General features: G+C 43.1%; 2 protein-coding genes across 2 annotated transcripts in view; one reads left to right on the forward strand and one right to left on the reverse strand.

Annotated features, from left to right (window-relative positions):
* Positions 1-7,687, forward strand: part of LOC132827475 (solute carrier family 2, facilitated glucose transporter member 11-like) — a 73,740-nt gene extending 66,053 nt beyond the window's left edge. The window contains exons 11-12 of the mRNA XM_060844163.1: positions 534-661; positions 7,469-7,687. Coding sequence (XP_060700146.1) covers positions 534-661; positions 7,469-7,687 — 347 coding nt within the window. The remainder of the gene's footprint in view (positions 1-533; positions 662-7,468) is intronic.
* A 6,127-nt stretch (positions 7,688-13,814) lies between these two features.
* The window catches only part of slc2a11b (solute carrier family 2 member 11b), a 54,938-nt gene continuing 49,988 nt past the window's right edge, over positions 13,815-18,764 (reverse strand). The window contains exons 10-12 of the mRNA XM_060844165.1: positions 17,190-17,265; positions 14,856-14,983; positions 13,815-14,467 (exon numbers count right to left, since the gene is read on the reverse strand). Of these exons, the coding sequence (XP_060700148.1) occupies positions 14,267-14,467; positions 14,856-14,983; positions 17,190-17,265 (405 nt within the window). The 3' untranslated portion in view covers positions 13,815-14,266. The remainder of the gene's footprint in view (positions 14,468-14,855; positions 14,984-17,189; positions 17,266-18,764) is intronic.

Here is an 18,764-nt window from a genome sequence, read left to right on the forward strand (position 1 = left end):
CAGCTACCATTATTCATATCTATACCCGTCATGGTTTTATAAAGCTCTTGTATGGTCACCTCTCAACTTCGTACTCTGCGGTGAAAAAATTCCCATCCCATCCACCCCTTCTTTATAACTCAAACCTTCTGTACTCGGCAACCCCCTGGTAAACCTCTTCTGAACCCTCCCCAGCTTCATAACATCCTTCCAATAAATGGGTGACCAGAACTGGACGCTGCTCCAGCAGTGACCTCACCAATGTCGTGTACATTTATTTGACAGGCTGCTGCCCCCTGCAAAACAGCCATCTCTTCAGATGCCTCTGAAGCTAAAGCTTTAAAACTGCACATGCTGAAAATCTGAAATGAAGATAAGTTACACTGGAAAATATTTAGATGGTCAGGCAGCATCTGTGGAGAGAGACATGTTTGATGCCTCAAATTGGTGACTTGAAGAAAGTAGTACAATATATAATGCTGCTGGCCTTTCTGTGTTTTCTATGTGATTATGCATACAATGAGATGGTTAATGATTCTCTGTTCTTAACCTAGGTACCGTCAGTGGAGTCTTACCATTGGAATTATTCACCCAGTCTAACCGATCCATTGCCTTAGTGGCAGCGAACTCACTGCAGTGGCTGGCCCTCTTTGTTCTGGGACTGGTTTTTCCTTTTGTTGTTGTAAGTTGAATTTGAATCACTTAGAATAACCATGCAATCATCTGGGAGGTGGCACCGACAGTGGAACACCTTGTGCAGTTCCAGACCTGAGCTTTCCCATTATTTGTGCCATTAAGGAGTGGGCTACATGGAAGAAGCATTCACCAGTGACAGTGCAAGAGGAGTCCTGGTCTGACATGCTAGAGGGAGCAGAAATCTCAATCATTTACAGATAGAGGACAAGCACTTATCAGAGGATCATTCCTACTTTAGTGAAATGCAGTAGAGGAGAATCTACTGCTTCATGTTGTGAACCAGTTGCCAGCATCAGGAGTTTGGCACTAGGTTTGACAGGAGCAAGAGAGTTGGGAATGGGGTGGGACTGAGCTGGATCTGGGATCCGGACTGACCTCTTTTGCTTCCAGCACTGATCAGACAGGAGCTGTGCAGGCCAGTACACTGCTGATCCAGAGCATGAGGGAACTTCCAGGAATGAGGTATCCATTCCCAACGTTCATCATGCGTTGCCCTTCACAGCGCTGTTCCCGGCCTCTTACTGTCCTCTCACTGCCTTGACCACAACCTCTTGCTCCTCCATGTCATGTCAGATCTAAGCCTGTTGATGAAATTGAACTTTAAGGCACCTTTCCCTTGTGGGTGGAGCTTACTGACTACAGTGTTCAGAGCTAAAATTAGAATGAGATCTTTCTCAGTTGGGACAGTGGCTGAGGTGGTAGATGGAATTTAATTTGGATAAATATGGGGTAATGCATTTTAGTAATGCAGACAAAGGCAAGACTTATACAATTAATGATAGGGCCCTGGGTAGTGTTGCAGAACAGAGACTTAGGGGTTCAGTCGCATAGTTCTTTGACATTTAAAAATGCATATATCCTGAGACATTAAGCAGACTACATTAGGAGCAACTTTGGAGGTAGATAGGATGGTTAAGAAGGCATTTAGCACGCATGCCTTCATTGTTCAGACCATTGAGAATAGGAGTTGGAATGTCACGTTGAGGTTGTACAGGTCATTGGTGAAGCCTCTTCTGGAGTATTGTGTCCATTTCTGGTTGCCCTGTTATAGGAAGGATATTATTAAACTGGAGAGGGTTCAGAAAAGATTCACCAGGATGTTGCCAGGCCTGGAGAGTTTGCGATATAAAAATAGACAGGGACTTCTTTCACTGGAGCATAGGTGGTTGAGGGGTGACCTTTCTGAGACTTATAGAATCATGAGGGACACAGGTAAAATGAATGACTGTCAAGAGTCTATTCCCTAGGTTGGGCGAGTCCAAAGCTGGGGCAGAGGAGAAACATTTAAAAAGGACATAAGTGGTAACCTTTTTACACAGGGAGTGGTTCGTGTGTGGAATAAACTGCCAGAGAAAGTGGCAGATGCAGGTACAGTTACAATGTTTAAAATATAGTTGGATAAGTTGATGAAAAGGAATAGTTTGGAGGGATATGGGCCAAGTGCAGTAAGGTGGGAGTAGTGAGTTTGGGAACATGGTCAGTGTGGACTGGTTGGACCGAGGGGGTCTGTTTCCGTGCTGTGTGTCTCTCTGACTCATTCCCCTCTATGTATGTACACTTGTCATTTAATTAATCCCAGTAAGCAGCTCGGCACATTCCCCTCATTTTCTTTTAAGAGAAAGCTCTTAAACAAACAACCCTTCAAGAGAAAGCAACGAAAAGTAAACACAATGTTCTTTTTCTTACATTCTACATCTTTTGTTATAAGGCAACCTCCCCCTTCCCTTAACCAAAAAAAAATCCAACAATGTTTAATCGCAAATCAACCTGAACAAAAAAATACTTTTATTCCCTGTATTCTTATAACTCCTTGTAGGAACAGGTACCCTCATCAATCATTTTTTTGAACAAGATCCTTTTTTGTGGAACAGTCTGATCATGCATCTACCTACTTCATTTTGAAAATCTCTGTTCTTTCTTACATTTCCTTCACTAACAAGATTAATCCTCAACCTCTTTTTCATGACACGAAAGTACATTATCCTAAACAGAACGATTATCCACATAGCATTTGATGAACAATTTATTTCTCAGATTTCCTTCAGAATATTAAACAAGTTGACCGCCATTTATATTGCTTCCACTAAGCTGGTGTTTCCGCAGCTAAGGTGCTTTGAATGAATGCTTTTATTTTCTTAGATTCCAAGATCAATGGGTAACATTTAGTATTCTTTTCCATTAAGAATATGACAGTCACTGCCATTTGAAAATATCTGTCTCAAAGTTTGACACGAAGAAGGGCTAATTTTTTTTATCTCCTAAAGCTGGAAATGTCAGTGTGCATTTTTTTGGAATTCAATTTCTTTACCTGCTCTCGAGACCTCCTCAACAGTAGCAGGTTCCATCTGCATCTTAACTAGCCTTGAATCTAGCTTGAGTGCACGGTCAGTTTAACTGTCCAAACAAACTGGTCTGCTTCTTCCCTGATACAAAATCATCTTTCTGAGAGGACCTGGCTCAATTTATTGGAATGCCATTACTACGTTCCAAATAAAAAATTACTCCAAAGTTACTTTGAATGTATTCTGCTTAATGTCTCAGGATATATACATATGTAAGGGCTGCCGACCTTTGAATTTCCTTTACATTTTATCTATTATGCAATATTCAAATTCCATCAAACCTCCCCACAGAATATCAACGTGCACCATGAAGATGCTTGTGAATTTCTCTTTCTCATACTAATGGAAGATTGCTTTAAGCTAAATGCAGCCTACTTTCAACAACACTCAGCTGAGAAATATCATGCCTTCACTGCATCATTCAAGTCGAACACTTGTTAAATTCCCATTGTCCTTTCTCTAGAAGTGAGAACAAAGTGTTAAAACGTCACCTATTTCTTTGTTAGGTAAGTGGACTGTAGGAGGTTCACTGAGTAGCTTTTATCTTTCCTGTGTCACTCTTATTGTCTCTATCTTCTTTCACCATTTTTATCTGGGAGTGCAAATTTATCTGTTTTCATCTGCCAAATTTACTCGCACCTCCTCTCTCACTCTGTTAATGTATTATCATATTTCACAGTCCTTCACCCTGAAATCTATTTCTGTGTGATCCTGTAATATCGAGAAGACCAACTCAAAGATTTGTAGGACCACACACAGATTACCTTTAGAGTCCCTACTCTTCCCTTAGATAGTCTCGTGCTCTTTATAATTTTAAAAAACTGTGTATTTACCTTTGTTCTACCTGCCAATGCTCTCCTAACTTCCTTTTGAAGCACCTCCCAGCACTTTTTTAATCCTCAGTATTTCCCATAAATTCCTCTTTGTTTCTTAATTTTAACCGTTATGCCACTATCATCCCAGGTTCTCTGAATTTGATCCCATCATTTGTCTTTACAGGAACCTATTGACCCTGCCTTCTTGCTATTTCCCCCTTGAATATCTCCCTCTGCTCTAACACACATTTATCTGAAAGTAAATGCTCCCAACTGGGTCGAATCATATCCAATCTTAGTAAAAGCAGCCTTTCCCCAGTTTAGAATTTTTATTCCTAGCCCATCCTTATCTGTAACTATCCTAAATCTAACTGAGTTGTAATCGCGATCTCCGAAATGCTCTCCTATCATAGGATCCCTATGAGGAAGTAGACCATTCAGCCCACACCAACCGTCCAAAGAGCAAGCCACCCAGACTCCCAGAATCCTATCCCTGTAATCCTACATTTTCCATGGCCAATCCAGCTAACCAGCACATCTTTGGACTGTGGGAGGAAACCACAGGCAGACAAAAACAGTTGTCCAAAGATGGAATTGAACCCAGCTCCCTGGTGTTGTGAGGGAGCAGTACTAACCGCTGGGCCATCATACAATCCAACTGTTATACCTTCCACTTGTCCAGGCTTATTTCCAAATATTAGATCCAGAAGATCCCCCTCCCCCATTTGACTTCTCCAAATAAGCTAAAAACGTTTTCCTGGCTGTAACTTATGAATTTTGTTCTCTTTCTACCTTGCACACTAACTATTGCAGTCAATAATTATTATACACTACAATTATGCTTACACCTCTTTGTGAGTTTTGAGAAGATTTGTAGCTCAGATAGCGTCTACAGGAAAACAACACATACGGATCAAATACTGAACTACAGAAGCAATCATCCCAACACCCACAAACAAAGCTGCATTAAAACGTTATTTCAATGAGCCAACACACACTGCAGCACAGAGAAACTACGCAGAGCAGAGGAAAATCAACTATACTGTGTATTCAAAAAAGAACGGGTACCCAATGAACAGAGTCCTCCGATTTCTCAGCAACAAACCCAAACAAGCAGACAAAATACATCCAGAAACCCTAGCCACTCTCCCCTACATCAAAGACATCTCAGAAATGACTGCCAGACTACTCAGACCCCCTGACATCATGGTAGCCCACAAACCCACCAACACACTAAAACAGCAGCTAATGAACTTGAAAGACCCTATACAGACACCAGGCAAAACTAACGTCATTTACAAAATACCATGCAAGAAATGTAACAAACACTACATTGGATAAACAGACAGAAACCTAGCCACCAGGATACATGAATACCAACTTGCCACAAAACGACATGACCCTCTCTCACTAGTATCCTTACATACAGATAAGGAGGGACACCACTTCGACTGGGACAACACATCCATCTTAGGACAAGCGAACAGAGACACGCACGAGAATTCCTAGAAGCATGGCATTCCAACCACATCGGGTTAGACCCCATTTTATCACTCCCTGAAAAAAAAACAGGAAATGACATCACCAACCCAAAGACAAAGAGGATTGATGAGGGCAGAGTGGTAGATGTAATCTATATGGACTTCAGTAAGGCGTTTGACAAGGTTCCCTATGGCAGACTGGTTAGCAAGGTTAGATCTCACGGAATAAAGGGAGAACTAGCCATTTGGATACAGAACTGGCTCAAAGGTAGAAGATGGAGGATGGTGGTGGAGGGTTGTTTTTCAGACTGGAGGCCTGTGACCAGTGGAATGCCACAAGGATCGGTGCTGGGTCCTCTACTTTTTATCATTTACATAAATGATTTGGATGTGAGCGTAAGAGGTACAGTTGGTAAGTTTGCAAATGACACCAAAATTGGAGGTGTAGTGGACAGCGAAGAAGGTTACCTCAGATTACAACAGGATCTTGATCAGATGGGCCAATGGGCCGAGAAGTGGCAGATGGAGTTTAATTCGGCTAAATGCAAGGTGCTGCATTTTGGGAAAGCAAATCTTAGCAGGATTTATACATTTAATGGTAAGGTCCGAGGGAGTGTTGCTGAATAAAGAGACCTTGGAGTGCAGGTTCATGGCTCCTTGAAAGTGGAGTCGCAGGTAGATAGAATAGTGAAGAAGACATTTGGTATGTTTTCCTTTCTTGGTCAGAGTATTGAGTACAGGAGTTGGGAGGTCATGTTGTGGCTGTACAGGACATTGGTTAGGCCACTTTTGGAATATTGCGTGCAATTCTGGCCTCCTTCCTATCGGAAAGACGTTGTGAAACTTGAAAGGGTTCAGAAAAGATTTACAAGAATGTTACCAGGGTTGGAGGATTTGAGCCATAGGAAGAGGCTGAACAGGCTAGGGCTGGAGCGTCGGAGGCTGAGGTGTGACCTTATAGAGGTTTACAAAATTATGAGGGGCATGGATAGGATTAGTAAACAAAGTCTTTTCCATGGGATGTGGGAGTCCAGTACTAGAGGGCATAGGTTTAGGGTGAGAGGGGAAAGACATAAAAGGGACCTAAGGGGCAACTTTTTCACGCAGAGTTTGTTGAGTGTTTGTAATGTGCGGTTAGAAGAAGTGGTGGAGGCTGGTACAATTGCAACATTTAAGAGGCATCTGGGTCAGTATATGAATAGGAAGGGTTTGGAGGGATATGGGCCGGGTGCTGGCAGGTGGGACTAGATTGGATTGGGATATCTGGTTGGCATGGACGAGTTGGACCAAAGGGTCTTGTTTCCGTGCTGTACATCTCTATGACTCTAAACCCAAACATATAAATAGAAAGCAGGAATCATGAACAGTGCTTTGCCGGAAGGCCCACAGAAGATGTTACCTAGTAGGGTGATGAACCATCTGCAAATGAACCTTCTAGCTCAGTGAGCAAACCTACATCCACTGCACCTTTTTGTGTTTAGCAGAGGCCAGCAGTTTAACAAGGTGCTGTGGTTATTTCACACAGTGTCCAGCTACCCTCTATGGCTGAGTTGAAAACATGTCCTCTTTTATTGCTAGCTCTCTGGTAGATTGGTGCCAGGAGAAATCTGAGGGTGAGCTGTTTTTAAATTAAGAGATTACTGCCACTTAGTAAATGAGATTGTGACTTATTGAATTACAGTGTATTAGAGTTTATGTTGCATCAATACTGCGTGTCACAGTGAGTCGCACATACAAGGCCTGGATTTGCATGTGACAAGTTCCCAATCTCAGGTAAAATGTGGGTGAAATGTAAGGTCAGTAATGAGATTTCATTCTATTCGGAAACAGGCAAACCATTCTTCAACTCAAATGTACCTGGGAGGGAAAGTCAGAGCTAGGCAATGGTTAGCTGTTGCTCGTATTTCTGAATATATTTTAAGCTGTGACATTTGCAGAGTGATGGAGTGGCATGTTTTATGAAGTTGATATATTTGCTGCACCCAATAACATTGATGGTAAAGACTCAAATGTAGACAGTGCCCTCCAAGTTTTTAAATGGAGCTACCAACTTTTCAACTGGATCACTTAACCTCCCTCCAATGCATGGCAATGGGACCCAACCCAGTATAAAACGAAAGCCAATTTCTTGCTAATTTGCTTCTCTCTCTTACAGGAGGCTCTGGGACCTTACTCTTTCCTTCTGTTTGTGGTAAGCTGCTCTTTGGCTTCGCTCTTCATGTTTTACATCCTTCCTGAGACGAAGGGGAAAACACTTCTTCAGATCAATGAAGAGTTTAACAATCTGCGTCACGCACAGAAGGGAATATGCTCCGTCTTCACGAAGAGGCTGCCTGCTCCAAACCAGACGGAGATTTTATCGACCCGACTCTGAGCAGAAAGGAGGCAAGGGACCCCAGGCCAGCCCTGTTTTCGCAATGGCCTAACCGCCTGCTTTCATTATCCATATAGTTCTCACCAGAAAACCTTCCATAGCATGTTACATACCTTATCCAGAACTATCCTAATCAAGATCACAAATGAACTACCAGCATTTAAAAAAGACATTTTTATACCCATCTTCACCAAGGTATTAAATAAAAATGAATCTTATATGCCAGATTTAAGACACAATGTTACATCATTGCATCCAGACACCCCATTCCCTCGGAGAGCCAGGAGCTGACTAAACAAGTGAGTTTCCAATGGGAGGCAATAATTCCCACTGTACTAGATGTCATGATGGAATCCTGCAGGAAAAGTACCATTTCTACATCTTGGATCACTAATAAAAGAAAACATTCATTGGACTGAAGTCAGAGCTACTATAAACTTGACACCATTCCTGCCAATGGGATCTGCAGGATTGTTAGTTCTGTTTGAGAGAGAAGGCAGAGACAGTTTCCAAAACACAGCACTGCTCTCTACTGCACTTAAAATGGCTCCTTCACATTGTCTCAGAAATTGGTCTCTGGGGACAAAGTATGTGGCAGAATGGCTATGACCAAGGCCCACCCAACATGGGACCATAAACGTCAGGTCATTACAAAATATTAGCTTTGTCACTCCATAGATGCTGGCAGGCTCACTGAGTTTCTGCAGCACTTTGTTTTTATTTCAGATTTCCAGTATTTTAGCTTCACATAGCTCTTCTGATCTGTTGTCCAGCTCAATCCTGAGGAAGGTAGGGTTGAGGAAATGAGATACATTCTGATCACTGCCCTCTCTCCTGAAAGATCAGGCAAACTAGAATCAGGGCAATTGGGAGAGAGGCACACAGTGGGGGAGAAGATTCAAGCAGTATTTGAGAGAGAGAGAGAGAGAGAGAGAGAGAAAGGCCCCTCAATGTTAAATTTGGGGTGAATTAAGAGTCTGTTCCAACTACTGCTGGGATGTTACCAGTGGGTGTTGGGGAGCTGCACCACGTGAATAGAGTTCCTGGCAGAATTCTGCAGACTCAGAGGATTATGTGACCTTTGCGTTTAGGACCTGGGCTTCATAAAATGCCCTGTCTGCAGTAGTGCTCACTCCTTCCCCATTAGAGTTAACCCCCACTCCCCCATCTCCTTTCCAGCATGGTTAAGAGAGAAGGCAGTACAGAGGGAGGGAGTGGTGGCAACTGCTAGGACTGCAGCATGGCCTGGTGAAGCAGCCAGCAATGAGGACTGAGAAGATGATGTTTAAGTGTGTGTGTATATGTGTGTATATGTGTGTATAGACATTTTGACTTGATTTATTATTGTCACATGAAACTAGGTACAGTGAAAAGTTTTGTTTTGTGAGCAGTACAGGCAGATCATACCATACAGAGTGCATTAAGGTAGTAGAACAGAGCGAGGAATACAATGTTATAGCTGCAGAGAAGGTGCACAAAGTGCGAGATCAACATTAACTTTTGTGCGCATGCGATTATGTGTGTCTTTGTTCATGTGCTTTTGCATGTGTGTGCTTATATGTGTGTGTGCACACGCTTATATGTGTCTTTGTTCACGTGTATGTGTGTGTGTGTGGGCAGAGGCCAACCCCACTGCTCTGTGGATGAACACTTTCACTCCCCCTCCCACATCACCAAGCACATGCAAGTCCTGGGCCTCCTCCATCCCAAAACCCTAACCACCCAACATCTCATCTTCCATCTTGGCACACTGCAACCCCACAGGACTAATGTGGATTTCACCAGTTTCCCCCTTTCGCCTACCCCAAATTATCCCAGTCCCAACCTTCCAACTCAGCACTGCCCTCTTGACCGGTCCATTGTCCTTCCCATCTATCTGGTCCACCTTCCTCTCCGACCTACCACATTCTCCCCCACCTTCATCTATCTATTGCATTCTCAGCTATTTTCCCTCAGCCCCACCCCCCTCCCATTTATCTCTCACAAGCCTCATTCCTGATGAAAGGTTTATGCCTGAAACATCAATTTTCCTGCTCCTTGGATGCTGCCTGATCTGTTGTGCTTTTCCAGCACCACACTCTCAACTCTGATCTCCAGCACCTGCAGTCCTCACTTTCTCCTAGAGGCAGAGAGGATGCATTGCAGAAAATGGTTTGGTGGTGGGGGAGAGGGAGGAGAGGAGGAGGAGGAGGGGAAGGAAGCAAGGAGGTGTCAGTTTCGAACACAGGAGGTACCTGAACAGGAGAGTCACCCAAACCCTGTAAATACATTCAACAGGAGGAATGAGAAAAGGCAACAACAGTTCATTGGTCTGGTTGTAACTGGAGAGTAAGAACCGATAGACATGGTGATCTATATATAGAAAGGTGCAGGACCTAGTAAGAAATCTGTGAAAGAGCCTGTGGGATCCTTGGCCTTAAAGATAAAGGTCTAGAGCTGGATTTGAAATGGAGTTTCCCCTCAAAACGTCTCCTAGGCTCATTCTGATGTGGATTCAGCAGCTAGTTATCTCACAGTACTGCGAGACTAGAATCAGCTTTGACTAGCTCAGAGTGGAACATTTACCCACGTCAGGGAGCAGGCGTACTGGGGTATTGCTGAGCTACTAGATTATTGCCAATGCTGGGGCACTGAGCTGCAGCCACGGCTCAGGCTCCCTGAGAAACAAGTGTCATGGATCCTGTACCTCAGGCAAGTGGTGTGGATTAAGAAGGGCCAGCCTGGCAGACTGTGCTAAAGGGGTTGAGCATGAGACTTAGAGACTGGGGCTGGAATAGTGGTACAGTTGGGGAATGCTACATTCTGTAAGGGAGGTGGGCGCAAGTCAGGGATGCCTCTGATGGACACAGCAGATCACAAAACAGTGGTACCATCTTCTTGCTCCCAACAGCAACCCACCAGACTGCTCATTGAGGGCGGCACACTGGCTCAGTGGATAACACTGGTGCCTCACAGCACAAGGGACCCTGGTTCGGTTCCAGCCTTGGGTGACTATCTGTGTGGTGTTTGCACATTCTCCCTCTCTCTGCGTGAGTTTACTCTGGGTGCTCCGGTTTCCTTCTACAATCCAAAGATGTGCAGGTTAGGTGAATTGGCCATGCTAATTGCCCATAGTGTTCAGGGATGTGTAGCTTAGGTGTGTTAGTTTGGGGTTAATGTAAAGTAGTAGAGGAATGGATCTGGGTTACTCTCCGGAGGGTCAGTGTGGACTTGTAGGGTCAAATGGCCTGTTTCCACACAGTAAGGATTCTATGATGCATTTTGTTCCTGCATTGGCAGAAGTGCAATGATGCTATTCGGTGGCCATTCATTAGCCATTGCAGAGCCTCAAAGGCTATGTGGTACCTTTGCTACTTACTGTGATGTGGAATCCCAGAGAACAGTGGCCAACATTATATTTTACAAGCAAACCCTGCCTTCAAATATGCTGCTGAGAGTTCATAAAACCTAGCCCTTTCAGTATAAAAGCAAAGGAGCTCTATTAAATCTTTATAAATACTGGGTTAGGCCTCAATTGGAACATTGTGGCCAATTTTAGACCACACACTTCTGCACCTGAGAGACACTGCCGAAGAGACAGTGTGGAATCAGAGATTCCAGCTACAGGGACATACCAGAGAAACTCGTGGTATTCCTTTGACGAGACAGTAAAGGGAGATTTGACTGAGGTATTTAAAATTGTGAACACCTTTAATAAATAATAAGAGAAATTGTTTTCAGTGATAGACTAATGACAGAAGTACAAACATAACATAATTGACAAAAGAATCAGACAGGACATGAGAAATAAAAACATAAACACGTGACAATGACCTGGAATCAATTGCCTGTGAAGTAAAAGTAGATTCTATAACCTTTGAAAAGAAATTGGATAAATATTTGAGTAGGGAAATTATTGCAAAGCTATCGGCAACATGCTGGGGAGGGGGACAAATGGGATAGTTTTTCTGTATGGGCCTGATGAGCCAAATGGCTTGTTGTGTTGTATGATCTTACTGTACATTAACCAGTGTTACAATAATTCATACTTTTTTGCAATAATACATAATAATCCAGTTTCAGATAAAACCATATCTCAGGGCAGTGTCCTTGGCCCAACCATCTTCAGCCGCTTCTTCAAAGCCCTTCCCTCCATCATAAGGCCAGAAGTGGGGATAATTGCACATTATTCAGTACCATTTGCAACTCCTCAGAATCTGAATTGGTCCATGTCCAAATGCAGTAAGACCTAGACAATAGCCAGGTTTGGCTGATAAGTGGCAAGTCACATTAGAGCCTTACAAATCCCAAACAATACACACTTCCAGACGAGAGACAGTCTAGCCATCTTCAATGCCATTACCATTGTTGAACCTCCACTAATAAACTGAGAATTATCATTGACCAGAAACTGTCTTGGCCCATACATATATATACTGTGGCTACAACCCAAATTTGTGGAAGTAACTCTGCTGCTGACTCCCCACAGCCTAACAAGCCAAGGACTGTGATGGAATATTTCCCACTTACCTGGGTGAGTGCAGCTCCAACACTCAAAAAGCATGATGCCATTCAGAACAAAGCACCCTGTCCACCACCTTCAGTATTCACTCCAATCACCACTGATGCACAGATGCAGAACTACAAAATACACTGCCAGAACTTACCAAGGATCAGTCCACAGCACTTTCCAAACCTGTGATTTCTCCCATCTCAAAGGATAAGGGCAGTAGGTGCAGGGGAATATCTGTTGCAAGATGCTTCCAAGCCCCACATGATGACCAGCCTGACTTGGAATGATACTGCTGTTCTATCAGTGTCACTGAATCAGTATCATGGATCCATTAACCCTAACATCACTGTGGGTGCCTTTATTGCCATCTCTTCCAACACTCTCCATTGCTCCATGGACTGCAGAGGACAGCTCACCCAGGTCATGGCGAGAGAGAGCCACTGGATGATAGGGGTGAAGATCCAGTTGTGGTGGCGTGCAGAGACTCTGGGCACCTGAGTGTTGGCAGACTGACAGCAGTGAGAACTTTTAGCAGAGGCAGAGGTGGGATCTCAATGTTTCCTTTTCTTTTATGCTGCTTTTGTTTCTAATCTTGTTTTTTTGTGTATTAAAATGGCGCCCCAGAATGGTGACTTTGTACACTTTTCACTGTACTCGAGTACATGTGACAATAAAATCTAAATCTCACCTTCTGATTGCTCATTCCTAATGACTTATTAATGCTGATCTAACCGGCAATTTCCATATGCAGTGAAAGAATTTTTTAAAATGACTCTGCAGTGTTAGATTTGAAAGCATTTAATCACTTATCTGTGGACCAACTCAATCGGATCAATTCCAGAGTTTGATGATGTGCTATTAAACATAGCCAATTTATAACCAAGTGGAGCCAGGGCATATGCACCAGCTCAATGCAGTTCAGAGTTGAGATTCTTCATGCCCATGTGTTTTCTTCATTCTCTCATGGGACGTGGGCATCGCTAGCTGGGTCAGCATTTATTGCCTATCCATGGTTGCCCTTGAGAAGATGATAGGATCATCTGAAGGGCTTTTGCCCGAAACATCGATTCTCCTGCACTTCGAATGCTCCCTCACCTGCTGTGCTTTTCCAGCACCACACTCTCGACTGCAGCATCTGCAGTCCTCACTTTCGCCCTGAGAAGATGATGGTGAGCTACCTTCTTGAACCTCTGCAGTCCATCAGCTGTAAGTTGACACAGTAGGGAAGGGAATTCCAAGATTCTGACCCAATGATAACGAAGGAAAAGTGATACATGTCCAACTGTTGAGTTCCAAGATGGTGAGCAGCTTTGTTGTGATTGAAACAGGTGGCTTGTTAGGCCATCTCAGAGAGCAGTTGAGAGTCAACTAATTGTCGCAGGTCGGAGTCCCATGTAGACGAGACTAAGTGTGGAAGCCAGACTTCCTTTCCTGAATAACATTAGTCAAACAGATGTTTCCCCACCCACGTCCCCACAACAATTGACAGCGCTTCCACGGTCATTAGATGCTTAATTCCAGATTTATTTTTAAAGAATTCAAATGTCACCATCTTGCCATGGTGTGATTCAAACCCAGAGCATTAAATAATTTTCTGGATTAATTGTCTGATGATAATAACACCAAGCCATCAGCCTCCCTGTAACCACGCTGTTGTGCAAACCAGATACCAGGATTAGATTTTTGATTAACTTTTATTTTATCTGTTCGTTACATGTTTAGACCGAAGTTCTGGGTAGACGTGTTTTAAGTTCTATTAAGACTATAGCAAATTTAATAACGTTCAGACATTTTTTTTACCAACTCACCTCCACTTCAGTTTTAAATCATTTAGTAATCAGCGTCTGATGAAGTGCTGAAAATCTGTGCTGATTGTAATTGCAGTAAAAATTCAAATCAAAATCTGGTCCACAAAACTGCTCAGCTCAGTTCCCCAGGAGGTGGTAAGGTGGGTTAAATTCTCTTAAAATGAAGTATCATCAATTCCTCTCTTCTGCAGTCAGGCTGAATGATTTCACCCAGGACAATGGTGCATTTCCATGGTGTCCATCACAGTGCAACAGACTGGCTGGTTTTTTGGATGCGAATTAAAGTTTTGGGGAAAGTGACAGCATCATGACTCTGTTGGGACTCTCTGTGTTTTTGTTCTTGAAATTCCGAGCTCGAAATTCCATCTCAATATCCAGAAAGGACTTGTTTTTAGTTTCGGGTAAGGTGATGTATATGAACAGTGTCCCCAGGAGGCACTCAGCCAGGAAGATGAGGAAGCAAAACTGCTGCAGACCCTCCTGCCAAGCAAACCCACACAACAGTGAGCAGACGTGTCAAATAAAGTTAGCGTATTCAAGGAACACAGGGGAAGGGTGAGAGAATCCTGCCCAGCTATTCAACGTACTTGTGTCCACCTCTTCCATTTCAACTCCCTCTCCATCCCCTCATGATCCCCAATCAATCCCTGACACTACTCCAGCTGGGACCCTCTGTTCCAATTATCCCCACCATTCCAAATGTACTCACCCACTGCCCCATCCTGCCACACTTCACCCCTCACCACCTCCACCCCACCCCCCACCTTCCCCACCCCCCAACAACCATCTCCCGCTATTGTGGGAAGTCTAATTGGTTTCTGTTGCAGAACAGTTTATTGGGTTTCCCAAACTTACTGAAGGTACTTACCACAATACTAGGGAATACGATACTGATAAGGAAGAAGCTGATCCAGTTTACAGAGCTGCTGATCATGTACGCTGCAGGACGTGTGGATTGTGTGAACAGTTCCCCTGTCACGGTGTTGGTCACACCCCCTGGATCAAACATTATTACAAGAATTAAAATTATTCCACACTAACTGGATTATGCAGAGTGACTGCAGTGGTTGGGGGCAACTGTCATTAGTCCATGGATACTCCCTGTTTAGTTAAAGAGCATCAACGTGTGAACTCTCTGTCAGTCTGCTGCTGTCTACAGTGAGAATGTCCACCTTCGACAAGGTACAGACTTGGTGATGCTCATTCATGGGAGACTTAGGGAAACATTTCTCCATCATCTATTTGTGCTGCGTTGATGCAGCTTGGGAACCAGGCAGTACACATAAAATCTGGATTAACACCATCAACTTCCTGGATCAGGGTACAAATGTAAATCTTGTTCCAACCATCAACAAGGAGTCTGTCAGAGTCCCAACCACCTCTGATTTATATTCTAATATTGTGTGTGTATATATTCAGCTTTTATTATTTGATAAACATGTCCAACAATGACCCTACTCAAGACTCCTCGGGTCCTTCTAACTTTGTCCTTGGTAACTTTCACAACTCAAACTTTGGCACGGGATTCCAGGTCGGGTATGTCTGCTGCATGACCCATGGAGAGCCTTATTTCCACCATCCCCAATCTAACAGCACTGTCGTTACATCGTATAAAGCTCCACCCTCCCCAACATACACATACACCCTGTCTGTGTGCTTGGCCTGGTAAATGAAAACTGTGACTTCACTTGATCTTCCTCCAACCATTGTAGCAGCAATTCTACCAATGGCGCTGCTAAACTGAGAGTCCTCAGGACGTACAGCCTAAATGCCTAGCATTACATGGTGCTGAAAGGTAGCACCAGATTATTCTTGTGTATGATAGGTGGAGGTTTCTTTGAACACTATTGTTCAACACCAACGAGATGCTGCTGTTGCTCATAATTGGCTAGCACCGAATACCCAACCAGCCTGGGGTAGCAAAACTCAAAACAGCGTCCAATATTTGACAATTCCACCATCAAACACCATTTACTAAATAATCTAGAGTGTGTTGGGAATTTCACTGACAACCAATTTAAGATTGTTAGTCAGGCTCGCAATGTGGAATGCTTGTGCTTATGAAATCACAGACTCCTGTTATTTGTAAACAAAAAGAATGCTGTGACTGTCTCACTCAAAACAGGAAACAGTCATTCTCTGGTTCATTTCCCAGATAAATGCATCAACTAATTAGATTCGTTTTGGCTAGTTTAAATTTCAACCCAGATGGCAGTTAACTGTAAGTTATCACCTAACTGGTGCAGCAGCAGAGATTATTGTAGGACAGTGGCAATATCCCTACCTCTGGGATAGAAGGTCCGGATTTGAGTCACATCTGCTCCATTGGTGCATCCACATTTCCAAGTAAGTTGATTTAAAAGTAATCTTAGCTGCCACATTCTCCATGACAATACCCTCTACCAGCTTTCATTTGCCAATCAGTCAGCATGCTCTTTTCTTACAGTATAAAATGTTGTTCATCTTTACTCTAAAATTCTTGCAAATGTCCTGATTAGTATAAGATGAAAAGCTTCAGCAAAATGGGTCTATATTCAGCAAAACTCAAGTAAAATTTAAAGATGATTTTAGAGTTATTTGGAGATACAGTGATGTAGTGTAATGTCTGAAAGGGATAATGCTGATGGGTACATTAACACTGCTCAACATGATGATATCAAGTGGGAAATCAGCTTTGGATCTTGAAGGATCCAGACTTAACATCCAAGCCTTCCTCAGTCCTAGTAACAACTATCTATGGACTATATACAGCCATTGTAGCAAGGTAAATTGTAGATAGTTGCTATTGTGCAATAAACTACAACTTGTTAACACAAGAGCCTTTTCTCATTAGACTGTCAGCTGGCTTTCCTCCTTCCACACGAGACTAAGTCTAGAACCTGTCTGGGAAACAGGTTGTAATCCTGTTGTAAACTTGTGGTTGCAAACCTACCAGATGTCCTTACACCATGAGCTGTGGTGAGGAACCCTCACACAAGAGGCTCTCTACAAACAACCAGGGGTCTCAAAGAGATTGCAGCATGCCCAACATGGTCCAGTCCAAGGCAACAGTGCTTCATTTAGGTGCCAGATATGAAAGGTGAGTGGGTTCAGAATAAGAAATTGCTCACTTTGCTGCCTTGGAGTCAAAAGGTGTAATTAGAATTGTGGAACTCTGTTTGTGAACCTTTGTTGACTTGCTCTTCATTGTGAATATACCCACCTGGTCCCAGGCCAAAGCTTAGGATAAATGCAAACAAACAGGTCATTGTCAGGTAGGGCATCCAGAAATAGGAAACCTGAAAACAAACACAAAACATCAAGGTTCACTTCAGCATTTTCAATTATTTAAAACTGAGCGATTATGGAGATGACATTTTGCATGTACCAATGATACAATTGCAATCTGTACTACTGGTCCCTATATGGAAGTGGGGCAGCGAGTGTTGGGTGGAGAGGTCGTGGAGATCACTTAATATGAGGGTAGGGGATGGGATATTATCAGGGCTTTGTGAGGGGTACCACCCATCTTGTCTGTATTGACAAAAGGGAAAAAAAACTAAAGAACCGCAGATGCTGGATATCAGAAACAAAAACAGAAATTTTTGGAGAAACTCAGTAGGACTGGCAGCATCTGTGGGAGAGAGAGAGAGAGAGAGAGAGACAGCAAAGTTAACATTTTGGGTCCAATGATCCTTCTTCAGAACTGACTGTAGCTGGGAAAAGGTTGGCATGTCTGCTGAAGGGGCTGGAGAGAGAGAGAGAACAACAGTCAGATAGACAAAGGGAAGGTTAAAGGTCAGCCTGGGTGAATCAATAGCTGATAATAGGGACCCCTTGAGGCTTATAATGGGGTGGTTGTGGTAATCAGTTCTGAAGAAGCATCACTGGACAATAAATGTTAACTTGGCAAAAGGAGGGACACTGGGAATGTGACACTTGAGGATTCTAGCCATTCTCTGTTATTGTACAGTAAAATACAGAGGGATATGGCTGCATGAAAGCAGAAGAGAGTAAGGAGTAAAATTCAAATTCAAGGAGCAAAGGAGGTAGAATACAGCAATAATGTGCAAAGTGCAATTTTTCTGATTACATTTAGAAGGCCAGGCTGAGAGACTTTTACAGTTGATGTTAATTGTTTGATGAACGCTTGCCGAACTCTACATAAGCCACTGGGAATCCATGGTCAAAGAGTAAACCCTTCGACAGTAAAGCATCTTGAGAAACTAGACGCTTCACAATATTTTATCACCCATTCTAATGTATGTGTAAATCATTGAAAACAAATACTTACATTTCAATGAGAGATCATAAGAGATCAGTTAATATGAGAGTTAAGTAAGTGAACTTTACACAGTATTCTTTCAGAGCTAGTGTTACTGCAAAATCTTAACGTTTCATTAAAGGAACCAAATGGCTTCGCTACTCACACAAATTTTGTCATCTTCATTCTTCATTAATAGTTTTATATTTGCTTAAAATGAAAGAGATCTATAGCACAGAGAAAGCCCTTTGACCCATTGAGTCTGCGCTGGTCAAAAACAGTCACTGAACTATTCTAAACCAATTTTCCATCATTTGGCCCACAGTCTTGTATGTCTTGGCATCCCATGTCCACAACTAAATATTTCTAGCATGTTATAAGGGTTTCTGCCTCCACTACCCTTACAGGCAGGGAGTTGCAGATTTCCACCACCCACTGGCTAAAACATTTTTCCCCTCACATCTCCTCTAAACCTCTGCCTGTCACCATAAATCTATGCCCCCGGCTCACTGATCACTCCATCAAGGGGAAAAG

This window comes from Hemiscyllium ocellatum, chromosome 24 (genome assembly GCF_020745735.1).
Source record: "Hemiscyllium ocellatum isolate sHemOce1 chromosome 24, sHemOce1.pat.X.cur, whole genome shotgun sequence".
NCBI classification, from domain to species: Eukaryota; Metazoa; Chordata; class Chondrichthyes; order Orectolobiformes; family Hemiscylliidae; genus Hemiscyllium; species Hemiscyllium ocellatum.